Source organism: Rosa chinensis, chromosome 4, assembly GCF_002994745.2.
Source record: "Rosa chinensis cultivar Old Blush chromosome 4, RchiOBHm-V2, whole genome shotgun sequence".
Taxonomy (NCBI): Eukaryota; Viridiplantae; Streptophyta; class Magnoliopsida; order Rosales; family Rosaceae; genus Rosa; species Rosa chinensis.
This window is the reverse complement of record NC_037091.1, coordinates 2866606-2885484: the sequence shown is the minus strand read 5'-3', so window position 1 is coordinate 2885484 and position 18879 is coordinate 2866606. Positions and strand designations below refer to the sequence as shown.

At 35.7% G+C, this 18879-nt stretch overlaps 1 protein-coding gene across 1 annotated transcript; it reads left to right on the top strand.

Moving 5' to 3' along the window:
* The first annotated feature begins 5966 nt into the window (after nucleotides 1–5966).
* LOC112200861 (EPIDERMAL PATTERNING FACTOR-like protein 4) lies at nucleotides 5967–6889 on the top strand. Its single transcript, XM_024341869.2, has 2 exons — nucleotides 5967–6336; nucleotides 6421–6889. The coding sequence occupies exons 1-2, from the start codon at nucleotides 6225–6227 to the stop codon at nucleotides 6639–6641; spliced, it is 333 nt and encodes a 110-aa protein (XP_024197637.1). The 5' UTR covers nucleotides 5967–6224; the 3' UTR covers nucleotides 6642–6889.
* The last annotated feature ends 11990 nt before the right edge of the window (nucleotides 6890–18879 follow it).

The window sequence follows — 18879 nt, the reverse complement described above, 5'->3', positions numbered from 1 at the left end:
GAGAGTTAACAAACAGTGGCTAGTAATGGGTTAAATCCTCAGAGCCTTAGCTGCAGACTCAGGGTCCTCATTTTCTTTCACTAAGTTTGAGTCCAATATTCCTCTGTATGGAGATACCAAGATTGTTAATGGTGTGAGTGAAGAACAAAAGGAAAAGAATTTTGCGTCTGGGTTGTATGATATTCCACCAAAAAGCTTGATCTTCTAAATTGGTTTAAGCTTTAAGTTGTACCAACATGAGTAATCATGAATCAACCTGCCAATTTTTTCACTCGATTTTAGAGAGATGGTAAAGAATTCGAAGCTGTATCTGACATTGAACACCACCAAGCTTTCAAGAAACTCAGAATCTCTAAGGCTGGGTCAGACTAAATGATCCCGAGAGGAGATATAAGTGGTTGCATTACAAGACCCGATTGTGCAAAAACTTCAAATGGGGTCGTAGACCATTAGATCAGGGAAGGGAAGGAAAACTGGAAAAGAAGAATAGAAAGTTCAGGAGGAGAGAAAGGGAAAGAAAAGATTAAGGGGAATAAATAGAGGAATCGTAGACCATTAGATCTAAAAATTGACACATGTCATCATCTGGTATAAAGCTTAGGAAGCTCAGGTGCTTAGCTTGGTCAAAAGAGGATCCTCTCCCCTTATAATTTGGGGTTTGGGATTTGAATTTGCTTGTGTGAGGGAACTAGTTTTTTTGGGATGCAGGCTTGTTGTTGGAGCTTTTTCTGCTTTTTTTTTTACCCAATTCTTATCTAGATCACACAGTATTCCTTTTTTGACTTTCTTATTTTTTTTAATTTTTAACTGAAGCCTTCCCCTTATTTGCAATTTTAAAAAAAAAATAAGAAGAAAAGTAGCAACTTAGGAGGGGACCAAACCAAACCTCCCTAAAAAGCCAAAAAAAAAATTATCGTAACTTGAAATTGAGAAATTAATACTCAAGTAATCACTCTTAAAATGCGATAAAATAAAAAATGAAAGTGCATTCCCCCACACCATATTAGGAAAAGTCATACACAGAAAATCATTTGAGAAATCTAGTACATGCAATTGAGCCAGCTAATACAAAGTTGTCAGGAGACCAACAAAAGAGACTTAATTCAGAATCAGAGAAAAATCAACTTTTAGCCATATGTGCTTCCAATCACGGACCCACGCCAGCTCAATTGCTTTAATCACAGATTCACAGTCATCACCCCTGTCGCAATGGAACTAGGGATCTCAAGATTAAAACTTTAAAAGCTCCAAGAAAACGTTCTTTATGATCCTAAACACAGCTCCATAACCTCCAACCCCCTCATCATGCTTCTAAACTTCACCATAATTAATCGTCACTCAGACCAATCTATGGGGGATGTCAATTCACCTCTATCACTCTAAGGGCACGACGCAACTTTCATTGGGCCCCAAAAGATTTCAAAATGTGAAAGTCTTGGATGGAATTGTGCATGGTACCTACTACCTGTTGCCAAACGGCTAGCTGCTTGAATAATGAATATGACCAGCGAAAAGTTTACAAATAGTAGCAACTGAAAACACTTGAAATGGACTTTCTTATTTGAATATGTTTATAATAATACGCCATTTGAAATTGACATTAGGGAGTAGTGATTGTATATCTGATAGATTGTTTGCCTAGCATGCACGTTTCTGATATTACTCACTTACAAAGTTGTTAGAATGATGTCTAGGAGATAAGATTCGAGTTTTAGGAGAGGAAAATCCAAAACTTGAAAGAGTAGTTAGGTTGTGATAATGAAACAGTAAATCACTGGCCGCACATCGAACAAATGATATAGCTATTAAGTTTTCTCGTGATGAAAGTGAAATGACTGCTTCAAACAAATCGACATATCAAACGATATAGCCACATATATATTAGAAGATAATTCCTAATAATACACATTACTACAGTACTACGATAGCTTCCTACTCAACTACTCTACATGCTGTGCGTAATTGCATTTGTACTGCTTCTAGTAGATTAATAGACTTGAGACCCTAGTCTAGAGACTATAGCTCGATCGTCACTCAATCAATTGAAGTGTCAGAAAGAAAACCCAGGGAAAAACCCCTCCAAATTGTAGCTTTGCACAATTGCTGACACTGTAGCACAATCATAGCTCGATATTGCGCTTTTATATTCCTGGCCAAGTTACATAAGTTAATGGAACCTGAACCAGTATTGTTAGTACTGATAAGGACTGGTCTCTCTTGAGCTCACTTTGGGAAAACCGAAAGAGCTATTGATGAAGAAAATGGAGACTGAGTTTCAGCAACACACACACACACACACGTATATTAGCATCATCAATTATCCACAGGCTAATCGACAAACTCAGATGCATATAATCCATCAATGGCTGCTTAGAATTTGGAAGCCCGTTCAAGATAAAAAGATACATGCACGATAATGATAGGTCGCAAACCTCAAATAGCTGCCATGCCGGCCACTACAATCAGAGTGGTGTTGTACGCCTATAGTACAAAAACATCTGAGAAAAAGAAAAGAGGCCGCCTTTAGTTCTATTTCATGATGTATAAAAGTACATGGTTATTACCCTCCTCGAGCTCTATGGCCTTGCAGAAACCAAATTCTCAAGGAGAATTTGCAGGCTTTAAGCAAGCTAAAAAGTAAAACCAAATGGAATTCTAAATGCAGGAGATATTGTAGTATCGTGCAGTAGATTGTAGAGCTCTCTAGACAATAATACGTACTGCTATTGACCAGGAAAGACGGAGAATACATATTGTCTGCAAATTTAAGTTACTGACATTACTGGTTAGAACTGAGAAAGCTTAGTATTCCATTATTCAATAAATTACAAACCCTAACGTTAGAGTTTAGGTTGAATTGATGAGTCTTCCTAGCTCTGCAGTACTAATCATCATGTATAGGTATGTCTGGCCGGCCAACTGAAATTTAAAGCTACAATATCTTATGCTTACACCGGCCAACTGAGAGAGATTTGATCACATTTACTGTGAAGACTGACGACCCCAGGTTGCTATGAGCCTATGAAGAATTAAAGTTTTGGTGGTTAATTATAAATACTTGGTGATGAATGCACTGCATATATAATCTCAGTACCGACCACTGAGTACTAGTACAAGACTACAAGTAGTCTCCCAAGTACTAAATAAACCGCAAGGTTGAAGCTAGATGAGTACCGTCCTGCTTTTTGAACTGCTAAGTAGTTAGTAAATATGGATCATTGCATATCTTTCATAATCATCCCGCATATATAGGATCGATCGAATTAGTTTTACAGAGAAGTGCAAACAAGCTCAGCTATCAACAATCCGGGGTTTCGTGATCGATTTTGGAATTCGAAATATATCCTAATACTAGCTCAGTGAAGTGTCCCTTTCCAACTAGCTAGCTTGTACAGCATAATGTAATCATGCGTATACAAAACAAGTAAATGGTTGCTTCCTGCCACGGACTACCCAGCGTATTAGGTATTCAACAGTCCTATAACTGTTTAAAGTAGGCCGTATCATTACCCCCAAAACTCATAAAGGCCCAACAGGGCAAGAGCGTAGCTTGTTTCTCGCCAAGGCCTCCCCCTAATTAAGCTTTAAGCTTCTGCTCTAATTCCTTCATAATTTCTAGCTACTAACCCAGAAATGGTGATCTATGTTGGATCACATTCACCAATTTTGGCTCTTTTTAATTAACTAGGTTGAAGGTTTAAGATTTGAGTCCGCAGTTTAAGGAAAATTCTAGTGTACTTGTGGGTATCTCATACCCACATTTACAAAAGAGACAACAAATTTGTTATCAGAGTTGTAATATTGAGTCCTATTTTGTGTAACCTTAGTTCTAATAATAGTGATTACACCTCTTACGACATTATTACAAGCTTTTGAACAAATTCGTTGTTAATGTTGTAATTTTTGTTTAACTATATGTAAATAGTGTAAATGAATATGATAACTTTTGTTCTCAATGTTGTAATTTTGGTTCAAATAATTGTAATTATTTGTTCAAATAGTTGTAAATGAGTGTATGAGATACCCACAAGTACCATAGCTTGTCTCGCAATTTAAATAGAACACGAAGATTAGGGTTTCCGAGTTTTTTATTGAAATCATACCACAACCAGATCGAATAGGCCTTTTATATAGGTTTCATTGCTCTTTTATTAGCTTCCAAATGTAGAGAAGCTTTTTTAGTTACATAACATAGAAAGCACCATGCATTCATGCTTTAAGAGAAAAGGCAGTAAAAATAATTTTCATAACTTTGAAAGCTTTTAACTGTTTATGCTCAACCTACTCTAATTCAAACCATTAGTAAATATTGAGTACTGGAAATGTTTAGTAAACATACTTAATGATTGAATTCTAAAGATAATACCTACCGAGAAGATAAATATATTGATGAATTATCTCAAAACAGTTTAACAAGACCAACACATATACTTTATGAAAAAAAAAAAAAAAAAAAACTGTTCAACTATCACTGTTTTTTTTTTTTTTTTGCAAGATTAGAAGCGCTTTTAATTGTCCGACAGTACCTTTGAACGGTTTGTCAAGCAAACCAAACTAGTGTGTCGTAAAACCTACGTGACTAGCCTTGTGCAACCAAAACGATGACCAGAGAGCCAGCAAATCATTCTGAGTCGTCGGCCTCCTCCTAGCTAGCTCAAATGTGGCAGCTACTCTTGTTAGCCTTTAATGCAACCCAACCCCCAAAACCCGTCAAATCACTCACTGACGTCGTCCCAGATCGATTCACCGACTCTTACAGTCTCCTCCTCTCATCTCTTTCCCTCTGAAACCCTAGGCCCGCACTTACAGAAAGATCATGGGGTTTCCTTTAATACAATTCTTCTCCTTCTCCCCCTCATTCTTTTTCGAAATAATTACCCTCTGAAACAAAAATAAAACTCCACAATATAAAACAACACCAACAAGGTGTCCATGTCCCACTGTAGGGTCTCGTGCCCTCTGCATTAAGGGTCCCTCCCAGAAATTTAATAGGACAGAGAGAGAGAGAGCAATAATGGTGGTGGGTGTAGAACTGTATACTAGTACGTATATAGTATATAGAGAGAGGGTTGTGGGCTTCTATAGAGTATTGGGTGCGGTGGGGTTGAGGCTTGACTCAGATATATACGTTCTGTGTTCGTCCCGTACAGGACAAGCATCCTTCTCCTCCATTCTCTCCTCCACACGGGCGCCTTCAATAGTGCGTCGCTTTTTTAATTTACCTGGAAAACCCACCCGCTTTTGGTCATATTACATTTAAGCCACCTTTCCTTTATTTGTCATTCCTCGTATGCCATTAATCAACTCATTTCTGTCTTTATGAACCCTAAGGTAGAGTAGCAGCAGTAGCTTTAATTTTCAAAATAGATTCATATGTATCACCTGCAGTACATGAACTTAGTTCTTGAAAAGAAAAAATGGTTCGGAAGATTAGGGTTTTGGTCATTAGTAGCCGTACGTTATTCATTTTGAATACTAGAATGTGTGGTCATGATTGTATCAGAGGGTAGTTAAATATGACAATCGTCTAAGATTTTTTAAAAGTATACTATTGATCTATATATGTTGTATAAATTAAATGTGTATAATTACACGCGCAACATGTTTTACATTTGAAAGAAACAAGACATAAATGACATCACAATGCACAATATACCGGTACACGTACAATGTGAATTAGGTCTGTAATGCAAGTACGTGGCACAAAGATTAAAGGTACTAAAAGTCATGGTTTGAGGGCTGTATATAAGTATATATGGAGAGCTGTAAATCCGGACCATCAAGTATTTCCCTCATTCTCAATTTCTCATTGATCATGATTTTTACAGTGGCATTGTGGTGAATGTGGGTTCTAAGTTGGTCTGTGTTCAAATCCATCACAATCATTCAGGGAGGAGAAGGGGGCCACTACCACCCTTTAGCCAAGCAATAAAACAAACTCGATGCCATCTCTAGCTTTTGATCGATCTGTGTTCTGTTCTTAATTTTGACTTAGACCACTCCTCCCAGTCTTGCAACCCACACGCTCGCCCACACTGCCATAACCAACACCAGCACCACTCTCTCTCTCTCTCTCTCTGAATCCTCAAACTTCCTCTCCTGAGTTATAGCCCTGACTTTTCTATTTTTTACATCATCCGATCCATTCTATCAGTCTCAGACCTTCTCTCTCTCAGGCCAGCCAGTTGTAGCTACTTACTGACGTGCGCAGCTCCACCTCAGCCATGGGCGTACTGCGCCACCGCCGCCACCATCACCATTCAACCCTCACAGCCTTGGCTTTCCTCTTCCTCATCACCTCAGCCTCCGCCATACGTACTACTCCAACACAACTCGGTAACTAGTCTAGCACTCTCTCGATAACTCACCTCGAAACTTTGTTCCTAATTCTGTAGTAACTTATTTCATTTAATTTTCCAGGTGGGCGACACCAGCAGCCTCAAGAGACCGAAGATGAGGTTGCGGCCGAGAAGAGACTGGGAGGGCCGGGTTCTTCGCCGCCGCGATGCAGATCCAAGTGTGGAAGATGCTCGCCGTGCAAGGCGGTGCACGTGCCCATTCAGCCAGGTCTGAGCATACCTCTCGAGTATTACCCAGAAGCTTGGCGCTGCAAGTGCGGCAATAAGCTCTTCATGCCTTGATCTTAATTATTAGTTTAGCTGCTAATTAGTTACACAGAGAGAGAGAGAGAGAGAGAGAGAGAGCTAGTAGCTTATTAAAAATCTCAAATCTAGCTAGCTCCCAGTAATTAATTAATTACTGATTGTTTAGCTTTTGATGTTTATATTTTACTCTATCGATTCTTGCTTGGACGTGGGGGACAAGGGCGGTGTTGGGAATGTAAGATTTTGTTTAGATATCCACGCTCTCTATCTCTTATTGTTTATGATCCTCATCATGCATCATCGTCCCGATAATGATATATATATTTTTCTTTTTCTTTTTAATTACTAAAAAGTTAATATAAGGGACAGAATGGAAGGAAGTTCAGGGCATGTAATTAATTAATAAGATGATGAGCTATGGTTATAACTTTAGGTAGTTTTGAAGGCACAAACTTTATAAGCAGCAGCAACTTCATCTTCTTTTTCTTGCTCTTCTTCTTCTTCTCTCTGTAATGTAGCTTCAATAGAGAAAGTGATATACTTGGAAAAGGGTCTAACAGTAGCTATTGTACTCTACCAAATACCCTATAGAAGGGGTGTACAGCTGGGGGCTTTAACCACATATTGCAAAAGTTTCATTGTATTTTAGTTTGGTTTTAGATAAAATTGAAAGACGACCACGTACTACTTACACAACTTTATTATGTTCTTTCTAGCTATTTCGCTACTATTTATTTTCTCTTTTTGTAGCTTAATTGTTTATGGTATATATGTACCTATATATGGTCTTTCATTTTAGAGGTTTCTTGGTCATGATATGGTTGATGCATGTGGATTCTGCAATGTGTCTAAGCTCACTATCTCTCTGAAATCTGAATGGTGAAATAGTGAATAGTATATTGAATTATTGAGTTTTTGAAGCTAGCTACTAGTAGTAGTAGTAGACACTAGGCAGACACATGAAATAGGATAACTGATTATGGGTTCCACATGCATGCTGCATCGATGAGCTACCATTATTTCTTCACCAGGGTGCATGTAGGCATGTGAATCAAATATGTGTTTACAAATTTCTACAGATTTTTATGAAGTTGAAGAGAAGAGGAAAGAGAGGTCCTTGAGATGGTCTGCTGTCTGTGGGATCCTCTTTGTCCTTGGTTCATCATCACATATCAACCTCAAATTAAAAGGAAGATGACTATCGTATCTAAGAAACCACCGCGGTTCTCTATACCAACACATATTCAAATGAGACTAACAAAGTACAACTTACTCATTTCCGTCCTCGATCAGTATTTCTGATTGGATTTCAGCTAGACTAGATAGAATTAATACCGAATACGTTATGAAAGAGTTATGGGAGCATAATGTGTATGAATATATTATGATAATAAGCGACTAAACGAAAATGCACTTCTTAATCAAAATTTTGGAGATAAACATACTTACAGATATATCGGTCGGGACCATCCCTACGTCTAGCTTCATGTACACGCACAATGACACAATACAGATATGAAGTCATGAAGAATTACCTGTGGAATTAATTTCAGTCTGTGAATGGATCCAAAAGACCAGTAAACTTATTCGGTCTGGGTGTTGAGAAGGATATGACAGCATTTATTTCTTTCTACGAAAAAAAGGCTTTCCTCTCGACCCGTACCTACTTGGCTGGCTGCTTTTCCTTCTTCTATGAATTTCTTTCTTTTTACCCAGTTTGGACAATTACCGGTCTATCCTCGTAAGATCATGGATAGAAATGACAGTAGTTTAGCTGAAAAGACAGGAAGATAAACCATATGGTGATGGGCAAATGGGTCAAATCGATAAATCCCGTTGAAATAATGGTAGCTGATGATCTGAGACTGGTGCAGAAACTTGCAGGAGCTGCTGCTTCACATGCATGTGTGTGCAAAGTGCAACTCTGTGGATATCGGATGGGTCTTTGCCAATTTGGCAAGAACTAATATTTAGGGCTCATTCCATTGTCCACCTATAAAATCATGTGTACGTCTTTTCCTACTGTCACATGGGCCTTAAAAAAAAAAAGGAAAATTAATTTATAAAAAAAGAGCGAATATAATAAATCGCTGTTATAACTCTTATAGCCAGAGTACCATGATAAAGTAATCTGGGGTTCACATCCAAAACCAATTGGATGGAGTGGCCCAAACCCTTATAAACCCATAGGCAAGGTCCCATTTTTCCCATGTGGGATGTATATATTCTCAACACGCCCCCGCACGTGTGGCGAATTTTCAAGCCATACACGTGGACAACTTTTTGGGTGACGTGGAGCCCGTGTGGCCGTTTGGCATGCACACGTGGGTAACCCGCTCTGATACCATGATAAAGTAATCTGGGGTTCACATCCAAAACCAATTGGCAATGGATGGAGTGGCCCAAACCCTTATAAACCCATAGGCAAGGTCCCATTTTTCCCATGTGGGATGTATATATTCTCAACAAGTATGACATGCACGAGTTACTACCGAATTACATTCACATTTGACTCAAAAGAATACAAAGACTCATAATCTCGGCTTGTAATATCCACTTAAGCCAACCAACTCACCCGCGAGACTTGTTTAAATTAACACCAACCAACCCAGATCACAAATCTTGAACCAAAATCAATCCCATCATGAGACAAACTTGATCTTTCGTACATATGTTGTAGACTTTTTGTTTGAATTCGACAAACTCAAATTGATCTGGCTAATTATTTCAAAAAAAAAAAAAAATCAAAAGTCCGATCACCACATCATTGTTGAAGTTTTTATTCGAGAGACTATTTGTCGGTAAACAGAGTAATAAGATGTGAACACTTTTATATATGTGTGGGAAATAGCACGTACATGTTGGCAGCTCCCATGCACCCTTGGACATGCATGGCAAAGCCTATAGATTATGTGACTTCCTCTACTCGAGAGAATAAATTTAATTTTACAACAGTCAGTTTGACTTATTTCATCATTTTGTTTGGAAGTCGCAGATGTCCTGTATATTCTTACAATTTTAACTCATTACTGCAAGCATGCTATCAGTTCTGTTTACTGGGTCCTATATTACTGCGGAATTGTCTTGAACTATGTATACATTGTTTCAATTGAAAACAAACATGAGAGTATGAGACTGAAAGAACTTACATGAGAAAGAGAATTACCGCACTATGTTTGCACTGATGATCTTTCGTTGAGATTATTCCAAAACCTTCAAAACTATTAACGACAGCAACAACATATTCGATGACGTATGTTTTCATGCTTTCGGCATATTGAAATATCAATAAATCAAGTAATCAACCCATCATATAGTAGTAGACTAGTTTGAGAGGCTAATACCGGCCTTCCATAACGTATAACAATAGAAAACTAATCCGTCACCAGACTTATGAGAAAGTTTGATGATTCACGTATTAATCGTAGGTCTTATTAGTTAAACATAAATGAGAGCGGAGGCGAGGATGCACAACAGGGCCGGCCCTGAGATTTAAAGGGCTAGGCGAATAAAAAAAATAGGGTTCATGAGGTGAATTGTGATCTATCTTTTCCTTCTTTTCTCTTCCACCCCCATAATCATATTCTATAATAAGAGTCAGTTAGTATAGCAACCGAAAAAAATACATTGTAGTGAAATCAAAATTGAAATTTTGATAAAGGTAGAGACTTCAACAAAATGATAAAGACCTTCATCTTTTAAGAACTATATATTAACCATAACAATAATCAAATAATCAATTTGTGATATATAAAACAATCTATTCACAAAAAATAACTAGCATGTCATTTGAATGAAACTCTAGATATGTGTTGCGTTGTACACCACTTACAGTAAAACTTTGGTGTTGTTCATCAGTTCATAATATCAGGTAAATCGAAAAAGAAATCCATATTAATCTAAATCATCAAAGAGAAACCAAAACTTGAAATTTACCCAATGAACTATTTAACTTAGATAGTAACTGATCGAATTCAATGGTTCCTTCTTGCCAATTGCCAAGGCTTCTATAAATTTAGAATAGATGAATAATAGAACATGAATAGATTAAACGAAGTATTGGGGGTCGTCTTGGGTACCTTGATGTATGCCATACCCTTATTTTTTTAATTTTTTTTACTTTTAGTAAATTAATATAGTGGAAACCCACTGAATTGGTCACAGGTTACCTAATTAAATATCGACATGTGTCATTTTTAAAAATAAAATTTACCATATTAACAACACACTCTTTCTTGATATGTAATATTGTTAAAAATCATGTAACAAGTATTGTCAAAATAATAAATTACACACAGTTGAACTACAATTACGACTTATGACAACAGTTGTTGTGGTTCTTGTAATTGAGTGGTCAAAAATGTAAATATCATATTTGGACAACTTTTATCAAATTTAGAACCTTGATTATCAAGTGGAGAAGCTCCTTACAATACTAAGTTTTTACATATCTTTTGGTCTAATTTTAATTTTACCATGTTCACAACACAAATGTTGTCGGAATTGTAAAATGGTTGGTAATCTTGTAAATGGTATAGTTTTTGAAGTAATTACTACAATCAGAACAAAAGTTACCGCTTTTACACCAATAGTTGCGAGTTATGGTAAAATATGTAGTCATTGAGTAATTATTCCATTAATGATAAAAATATAACGATTTACCCCTTTGACAACAAATTTGTTGTTGCACTTGTTAAATTGTCCATAAATTAGTACATTAGTTTAGGTCGAGTAATTACTATAAGGACTAATTTCAGTTTACCCCCCTGTGGTTAGGGGTCGTTATCATGTTAGTCCCTCGAGTTTCAATTTAATCAGTAACACCCTTGTACTCTTCAAATTAATCAGCCGTGTCCAATTTCTACTATTCCGTCCAATTTGGACCGTTAAGTCTGACTTTTGAGGGCTAAAATGGTCATTTCAAGAGAGAAAAAAAAAACTTTTAAAAAAAAGAATTTTTTTTCTTTTTTCTTTTTTTTTTCTGTTTTCTTTTTTCATTAAAATTTTTTTTCTTGTTTTTTCTTTTCTTTTTCTTCGCTTATTATTATTATTATTATTTTTTAATTTTGTCTTCAACCTATACACCACAAGTTATAATAGGTTTATAAAAATTAAAAAAAATTACCATTGTTTATGTGGGCCCCACGTAGGGGGTAAAATGGTCATTTTGAGCTCCAAATTATAAAAAAAATTATGTTTTTTCCTCTTTTTTTTTTTTTTTTTTTTTTTTTTTTTTTTTTTTTTTTTCTGTTTCTTCTCTTATTATTGTTTTTTTATTTTTTATTTTGTCTTCAACCTATACACCACAAGTTATAATAGGTTTATAAAAAAAAAAAATACTCTAGGTGTTTCTTTTTATTTTTTTATTTTTATAAATTTTGTCTTCAACCTATACACCACAAGTTATAATAGGTTTATAAAAACAAAAAAAATACTCTAGGTGGTTAAAAAGTCGCTCGCTGGTCTACGATATTTGTGATATATCTCCGATAAAGCGAAAATTTTTAGCATATATTTGTAAAATATATCTATAAAATATAATAGGTTTATAAAGTGAAGAATAATAGGATATATCCCCAATAAAGTGAAGAAATATGATTAAAAAAATAAATACAGATATTTCTTCACTTTATTGGGGATATATCCTAAAATTCTTCGCTTGCTAGTCTACTATATTTGTGGAACATCTCTGATAAAGCGAAGAATTTATATCCCCAATAAAGTGAAGAAATATCTGTATTTATTTTTTTAATCATATTTTATAGATATTTCTTCACTTTATTGGGGATATATCCTAAAATTCTTCACTTTATGAACCTATTATATTTTACAGATATATCCTAAAATTCTTCATTTTATCAGAGATATATCACAAATATCGTAGACCAGCGAGCGGCTTTTTAACCACCTAGAGTATTTTTTTATTTTTATAAACCTATTATTACTTGTGGTGTATAGGTTGAAGACAAAATTATAAAATAGTAATAATAATAATAATAATAAGCGTAGAAAAAGAAAAGAAAAAAAACAAGAAAAAAAAAATTTTAATGGAAAAAAAAAAAAAAATGAAAAAAAAAAAAAAAACGATTAAAAAGTTTTTTTTTGGTCTTGAAATGACAATTTTAGCCCTCAAAAGTCAGACTTAACGGTCCAAATTGGACGGAATAGTAGAAATTGGACACGGTTGATGAATTTGGAGAGTACAAGGGTATTACTGATTAAATTGAAACTCGAGGGACTAACATGATGACGACCCCTAACCTCAGGGGGGTAAATTGAAATTAGTCCTTACTATAAATAGGATAAAAGTTACCGCTTTTACATCAATTGTTGTGATTGGGGTAAAATGTGTAGCCATTGTAGTAATCATTTCATTAATGATAAAAACATAAAGATTTACAACTCTGACAACAAATTTGTTGTCATACTTGTTAAATTGTCCATAAATTAGTACATTAGTTTAGGTGGAGTAATTACTATAATTAGAACAAAACTTTTCATTTTTTTGTTAATCGTTGGAATTTGTGGTAAATTACTTCGATTAAGAGTAATTACTAATTCGACGATGGACACTACACAATATATTACTTTCATTACGCAAGGGAGAATTTTATTACACAAATGACTAATGAGGATGGGTAAAGCTATGTACATTAACATTTCTCATACATATTCTATTTTATATAATATTTACTACTCTGAGGACTCATGTAACCACTTTGAGGACACATGTGGTAATTAGAAAAAAAAAATCCTCATTAAAGTAAATAAGGTCTTTGTTAGAGTAAAGTAGGTTCTCATTTGAGTAATTAAGTCCTAAAAGTGGTAATTGTAATAGGTTCTCATTAGAGTAAAGTAGATTCTCATTTGAGTAAATAAGTCCTAAAGTAGGTTCTCATTTGACTACATTTAAAACAAATATTATTTATTTTTACACTAATTGTTGTGGTTGTCATAAAATGCATGTAAAAAGAATTATATTTGGTTAAGGAAACTACTAATGATATAATTAATTCGTAATAAAGACTACTTAACTAATACTAATTTTGCAAACTTAGGTTAGAAGTTTTTGTTTTTTATAAGGAAAAAACATAATTTTCAATTGTGTAATTGTCCATTAATAACAAGCATTAATCAAACATTAATTCACTAATAATAAAATTAATTAGTAATATAGACTATTTAACTAATAGTAATTCGGTGAACTTAGGATAGAAGGTTCTTTTAATTTTTTTTGAAAAAGGAAAAATCATAATTGTGAATTGTCAATTGATAATTAAATATTAATTGGCTTTATTGTTTTCAATTCAATTAGTAGTTTGTGTTAACATTTTTGCTTATTGGAAATGAGTAGCATAACCATTGGATATATTACTAATCCAATGGTCTAAAATATTTAACAAAATGAGGGTATGGGAAACACCAAGGTACCCAAGAATTCTCCCGAAGTATTGATGCTGACAAAAAAATTAAATTAAATTCTTCAACAAGCTTAAAGAGAATGAAAAATTGAAAGTAAGTCCTCCAATCTTCATAGGCTTTCCAATTCCATAATTGAAAACAATCTGTGAAAGCCAGATTACTTGCAAGCAAAGGCGAGCTATTGTGTGTGTGTGTGTGTTTTTTTTTTTCCTTTAATTTTCTACATAGACATAAAGAAGGGTAAAATAAATTTGAGGCCCATGATCATTGGGGGGCCATAGGCACAAGCCTATTTGGCCTATAGCCAGGGCCGGCACTATTGCACAGGTTGAATGGAAAACGAATATGTATAAATTGGTTTATCACAGAATTACATACGAGAGGAATCGTTCCAGGCTCGAGAAAAACAATGTCGTTTAGTTTGGCAGCATAGGAGGAGCAGCAGAAGTAGCGCAACTTCAGATGGAGTTAAGCTAGCACGAATTAAGGAGGCGTACATTATGCTGAAACCATCACTTCACGAGCCCAAGACGACTGACATTTTTTGTTTTGGTCCTTAACAAAATTATTGCCTTGGTTTCCTGGATTGGGTGAGACAATTTGACAAAGAGATATGAGACGAGTGAGCAGGTTGCTCCGAAATACCTACATGAAATTCAAAAATTACCAAAAGACTCGACCTAGCTACTCAATCAGTACGTGGTGAGGTCTCGTCAGGTTTGCCCCATTCCCACGCACATGACCATTCTTTAGTTTCTTCTTTTGTTTTCAGAAGCTGCAGAGAGAGAGAGAGAGAGAGAGAGAGTGATATTATTTCTGGTTGAACTGATATTTGATTTGACATGGTAGTGCCGTGGTATAGAGACTAGATTTTTAAATGATTTAAGACAGCTTTGTACGTATCAACTCTAACGGGTCTTTTTTCTTTAGATTGTGTTGGACTAAAAATATTCGTGATTTCACATGATCAATTTTCTTTTTTATCTCCACCAGCATGGCAGCACGTATTTCATTTTCACCAGTCAGTAATTATTTCCTCCCCGGTTCTCCTTTTACTTTTTCTACTTTTTACCAAAAATCCCTTAATGCTCTCAATTCTCATAGTTAATTCAGAGGAACGGGATGTAAAAGTGCATAACCCTTAAAAAGAGAGAAACAGAGTAATGTCATCCCCACACTCTAGGTGAATTTGTGATTTACTTACATTTGACACACAGACACACCCAAAAAAAAAAAATCTATATGCATGGTGCACAAAGTGACAAATTCAATTGAGAATGAGGAGCTTGTGTAGAAAATGATTCCTAGCCCTATAATCTGTTTAAGATTTTAAAAGGGTTCCCGACCAAACGAATAAAAGATCTTAAAGGGTTAATAATTAGGAAGAATAAAATTCACTATTATCTATCGATCCACTCTAAAAGGAGTTTACTCGAGAATACAAGTTGTGGAATTGTGGTGGAGGAAAGAGATAGAGCTAGAGGAAGAAAGAGCTCCAACTCTGAGTTTAGGGTTTAGGGAATACTATAGATTCAACTTTTTGTTATGGAATGATATAGATTTTATCTTGGAAGGAATCTAGTATAAAGATTCCTTGTCTTCATTTATCATTTTTCTCTCATGTTTAATAATTGTGTTACCATCTATTAACGGGTGTTATTTACTAGACATTTATTTTATTTTACTTACGAAGGAAAATTTATGTCAACGGACCAAGTCATTGATAATGGTTATCTTTTTGACAGTTTTTTAGTTCATGAAACGCCCGTAAATACAAGGAATACATAATTTTGCTTCCTTAACATTGAGTGTGAGTGACGTTGATGCTTTAAGAAATTGAAGTTTCAGATTAAAAAGTAGGAAAAAAGAAAGAGAAGTATTTTTGCCTCTAGCCGGAAGGAAAAATTTCCCTGCTTTTAACCTTTAAGATGTTTCATTTCAAAAAAAAAAAATATAAATAAATAAAATAAATCCTTAAGATGTTTAGACTTCAGTGTATAAGCAACCAGTGTTTTTCCTTTTAAGTTTGGGAATAGTAGGTGCTGAAAGCTATAAGCTTTTCTTCCACCGTGAATTTATTTCCGCCAAAAATTTGTTGGAGAGAAACTAATCGCTACCAACAGTAGCTATTAGCCAAAGAGCTAGGGATATAAACCCTTTTGAATAAAATAAAAAAATCTAGATACAAAACTGAGCTAGAGATATCATGCTCGTTTTTTAGCGAGGAGATCATCTCCTTCTAGATAATTGCTAGATTTACTCAACAATGAGCACCTGTCCTCTAGTATACGATCCCAAATTTCTTCTGGCTCATCTTCTGAAATTGAGGATACAGATTGTGGAGGGGGAGCAGCAACACCACCACAATCCTCGAGTGTTTCATCCTCCGACTTATATTGTTGGGGCCGGGGCTGGGGGCCGAATTGGTGGTTCTTTTCATTGGCTTTATTACCATAAAACAAATCACGAACAACACTATCCACCGGTGTTTCTTCATCATCATACTTGGGCTGGGAGCCTAATTGGGGAGCACTGTCATCATCCTTGGACTCATTTTCATCAGAATGTAAACCAAGAACATCGTCAGCCTTGGACTCATCATCATCAGAAGAAAATAAATCAAGATGTATTCCAGACTCGCGTGCACGTTGTTGAATGATGGACAAGAGCATATCGCGCATTGTGGATTCCAAAGAAGTATGAACAGACTCACTGATGTTGGGAAACCGGCCGCCACCCCCCAACTTACAGGAAAAACCTCGATGCTCCGGCTGTTGCTGCTTAGCTTCGTCATCAAGGTAGTACCATTCACAGACCACCCTAGCAATTTCCATCACGTACAAACCACAGTCATAAAAATTCTTCTGCTTCGGCATGCATCCCTCTTCTTTAAAATCATCATCTTCCTCATGATACTGGTAACCTATTGGCAAAAGAAACCCACGAGCATCCCTATCCCAACGAGTATAACCAGACCTCGAGTTCATAAAACCCCCATTCCACAACCAACTACGGCGAAAACCACGTTGATGATACCTCCAGGGCATATCCTCTTCTTCCCAATTCCGTCGCATCCTTTGTTTCTTCTGATTATATAGTTGCAACTGGTTTTCATCATTATCAAACCTTGTACAATGTCCATGAACTCCAGTACAATTAGTATAATCTCCATCAACTCTACTACTACTAGAAGAAAAATCTGCATCCATCATACTAGTATTAGTAGTATCTCCATCGATCATGGTACAATCTCCATCGACCACACTAGTATTGGTAGAATCTGCGACCATAGTAGTATCGGTAGAATCTCTATCTCCATTGATTGTACTAGTATTGTTAGAGTCCACGTCTCCAATATTAGTTGTCGTAGTATTGTTAGAATCCACATCTCCAATATTGATTGCATCAGTATTGGTAGAATCCACATCTCCACGAACAATTGTACCAGTGGTGGAGCTACTCTCAGCTGGTGTTGCCACATGTTTCTTGACTGCTCGGAAAAGCTTCTTAGCAAAAGAACCATTACATCCCAAGCTGTCATAGTGTACGAATGTATTTGATTTTCTGTAGTACACCAGCAAGCTCCAGTGGCTTCCTCCGTCGTTCCTGCCGGCATCTAGGTTGTTATTCACCGTAAACATTACAACCTGCTTGCTATCTACTTTGTTGGACTCCGCAAAGTCTTTGACATGAGAGTCATCCCCAAAATCCTGCTGCAGAAAGAATGAGAGGGCAGGCGAAACCAGAAGGATGTCATCTCGGAAAGACTCATGGGATTGAAGGAGGGCATTAGAAATATGGAGGAAGTAGAATTCGATGATGATGTCGTTTAGAAAGCGTGGGCCTTTAAGAATATGAAGCTCTCTGTTTGTCACCAGGACATTCTCGTACTGCAAGACCTTCTTGTTGGCCTCCTCCTCGGTCATAAAGATATACATACCTACAGCTAGGGTTACAATTAATCTCTCAGAGGATAACTAGGTATTTATAAAAACCTAATTAATCTAAGGGAAATCTAATCCTAATTGGATACAGAAAACTAGGTTGAAAATTCATGTGCATTAGTTGTATAACTCATGCCAACATATTATCGATTTTCAAATCAAGAATAATACAATCACTGATTACTAATAGGCTAATTATATAACATATACCTTATTGAGAGAAGTAAGCTGGGCGTTGTAATCTCCAGTAGAATCAAGGACGCCAAGAAAGCTATTTAGGTTTTGATAGGTTTTTCGTTTTTGGGAAATTTTTGATAAGTTCGATGCAGGTTTAATATGGTTTTGTTGTGTTTCCCTACCAGAGCAGACTAGGAGAGATTGATTCCTAGCGGGATTTTGTTTCCTTTTATTTTTAAATAGAATTAACCTTCCCTTATGATGCCTTGCTGGTCTTTAGTTTCTGTTTTTTTTTTTCTTTTTCTTTTTAACTTGCCTTGCCTCCCAAGTATTGCTACTTTCTCAGTTACTGCCCTTTTACAGTATTACAATTTACTAGGTGTGTTCGTATCAAGCAAATACTCAAAGGATTAGAACTTAGTAATGAAGTTACTTGTGGTGAGTGTAACTTTATGAATGACAGATGTCAAGGAAAAAGAAAAGTTAGAACTAAGAGATATTCTTATAGTATTATTTGTCGAACAAAGGGCCAATTGGTTTATTTGATTAAAAACAAAAATAGCTAACTAAAAGCCCTAGATTTTTTTTTTTTTTTGGAACACGTTTGAGGGAAATCGAACGCTGATATAATATAATCATAACCTATAACCCTAGAAAACATTGTTTCATTTTAGGGAGCAATGAACTATTATTTTCTTTTAGAAGTAAAATTAATGGGCAAAACCCAGACC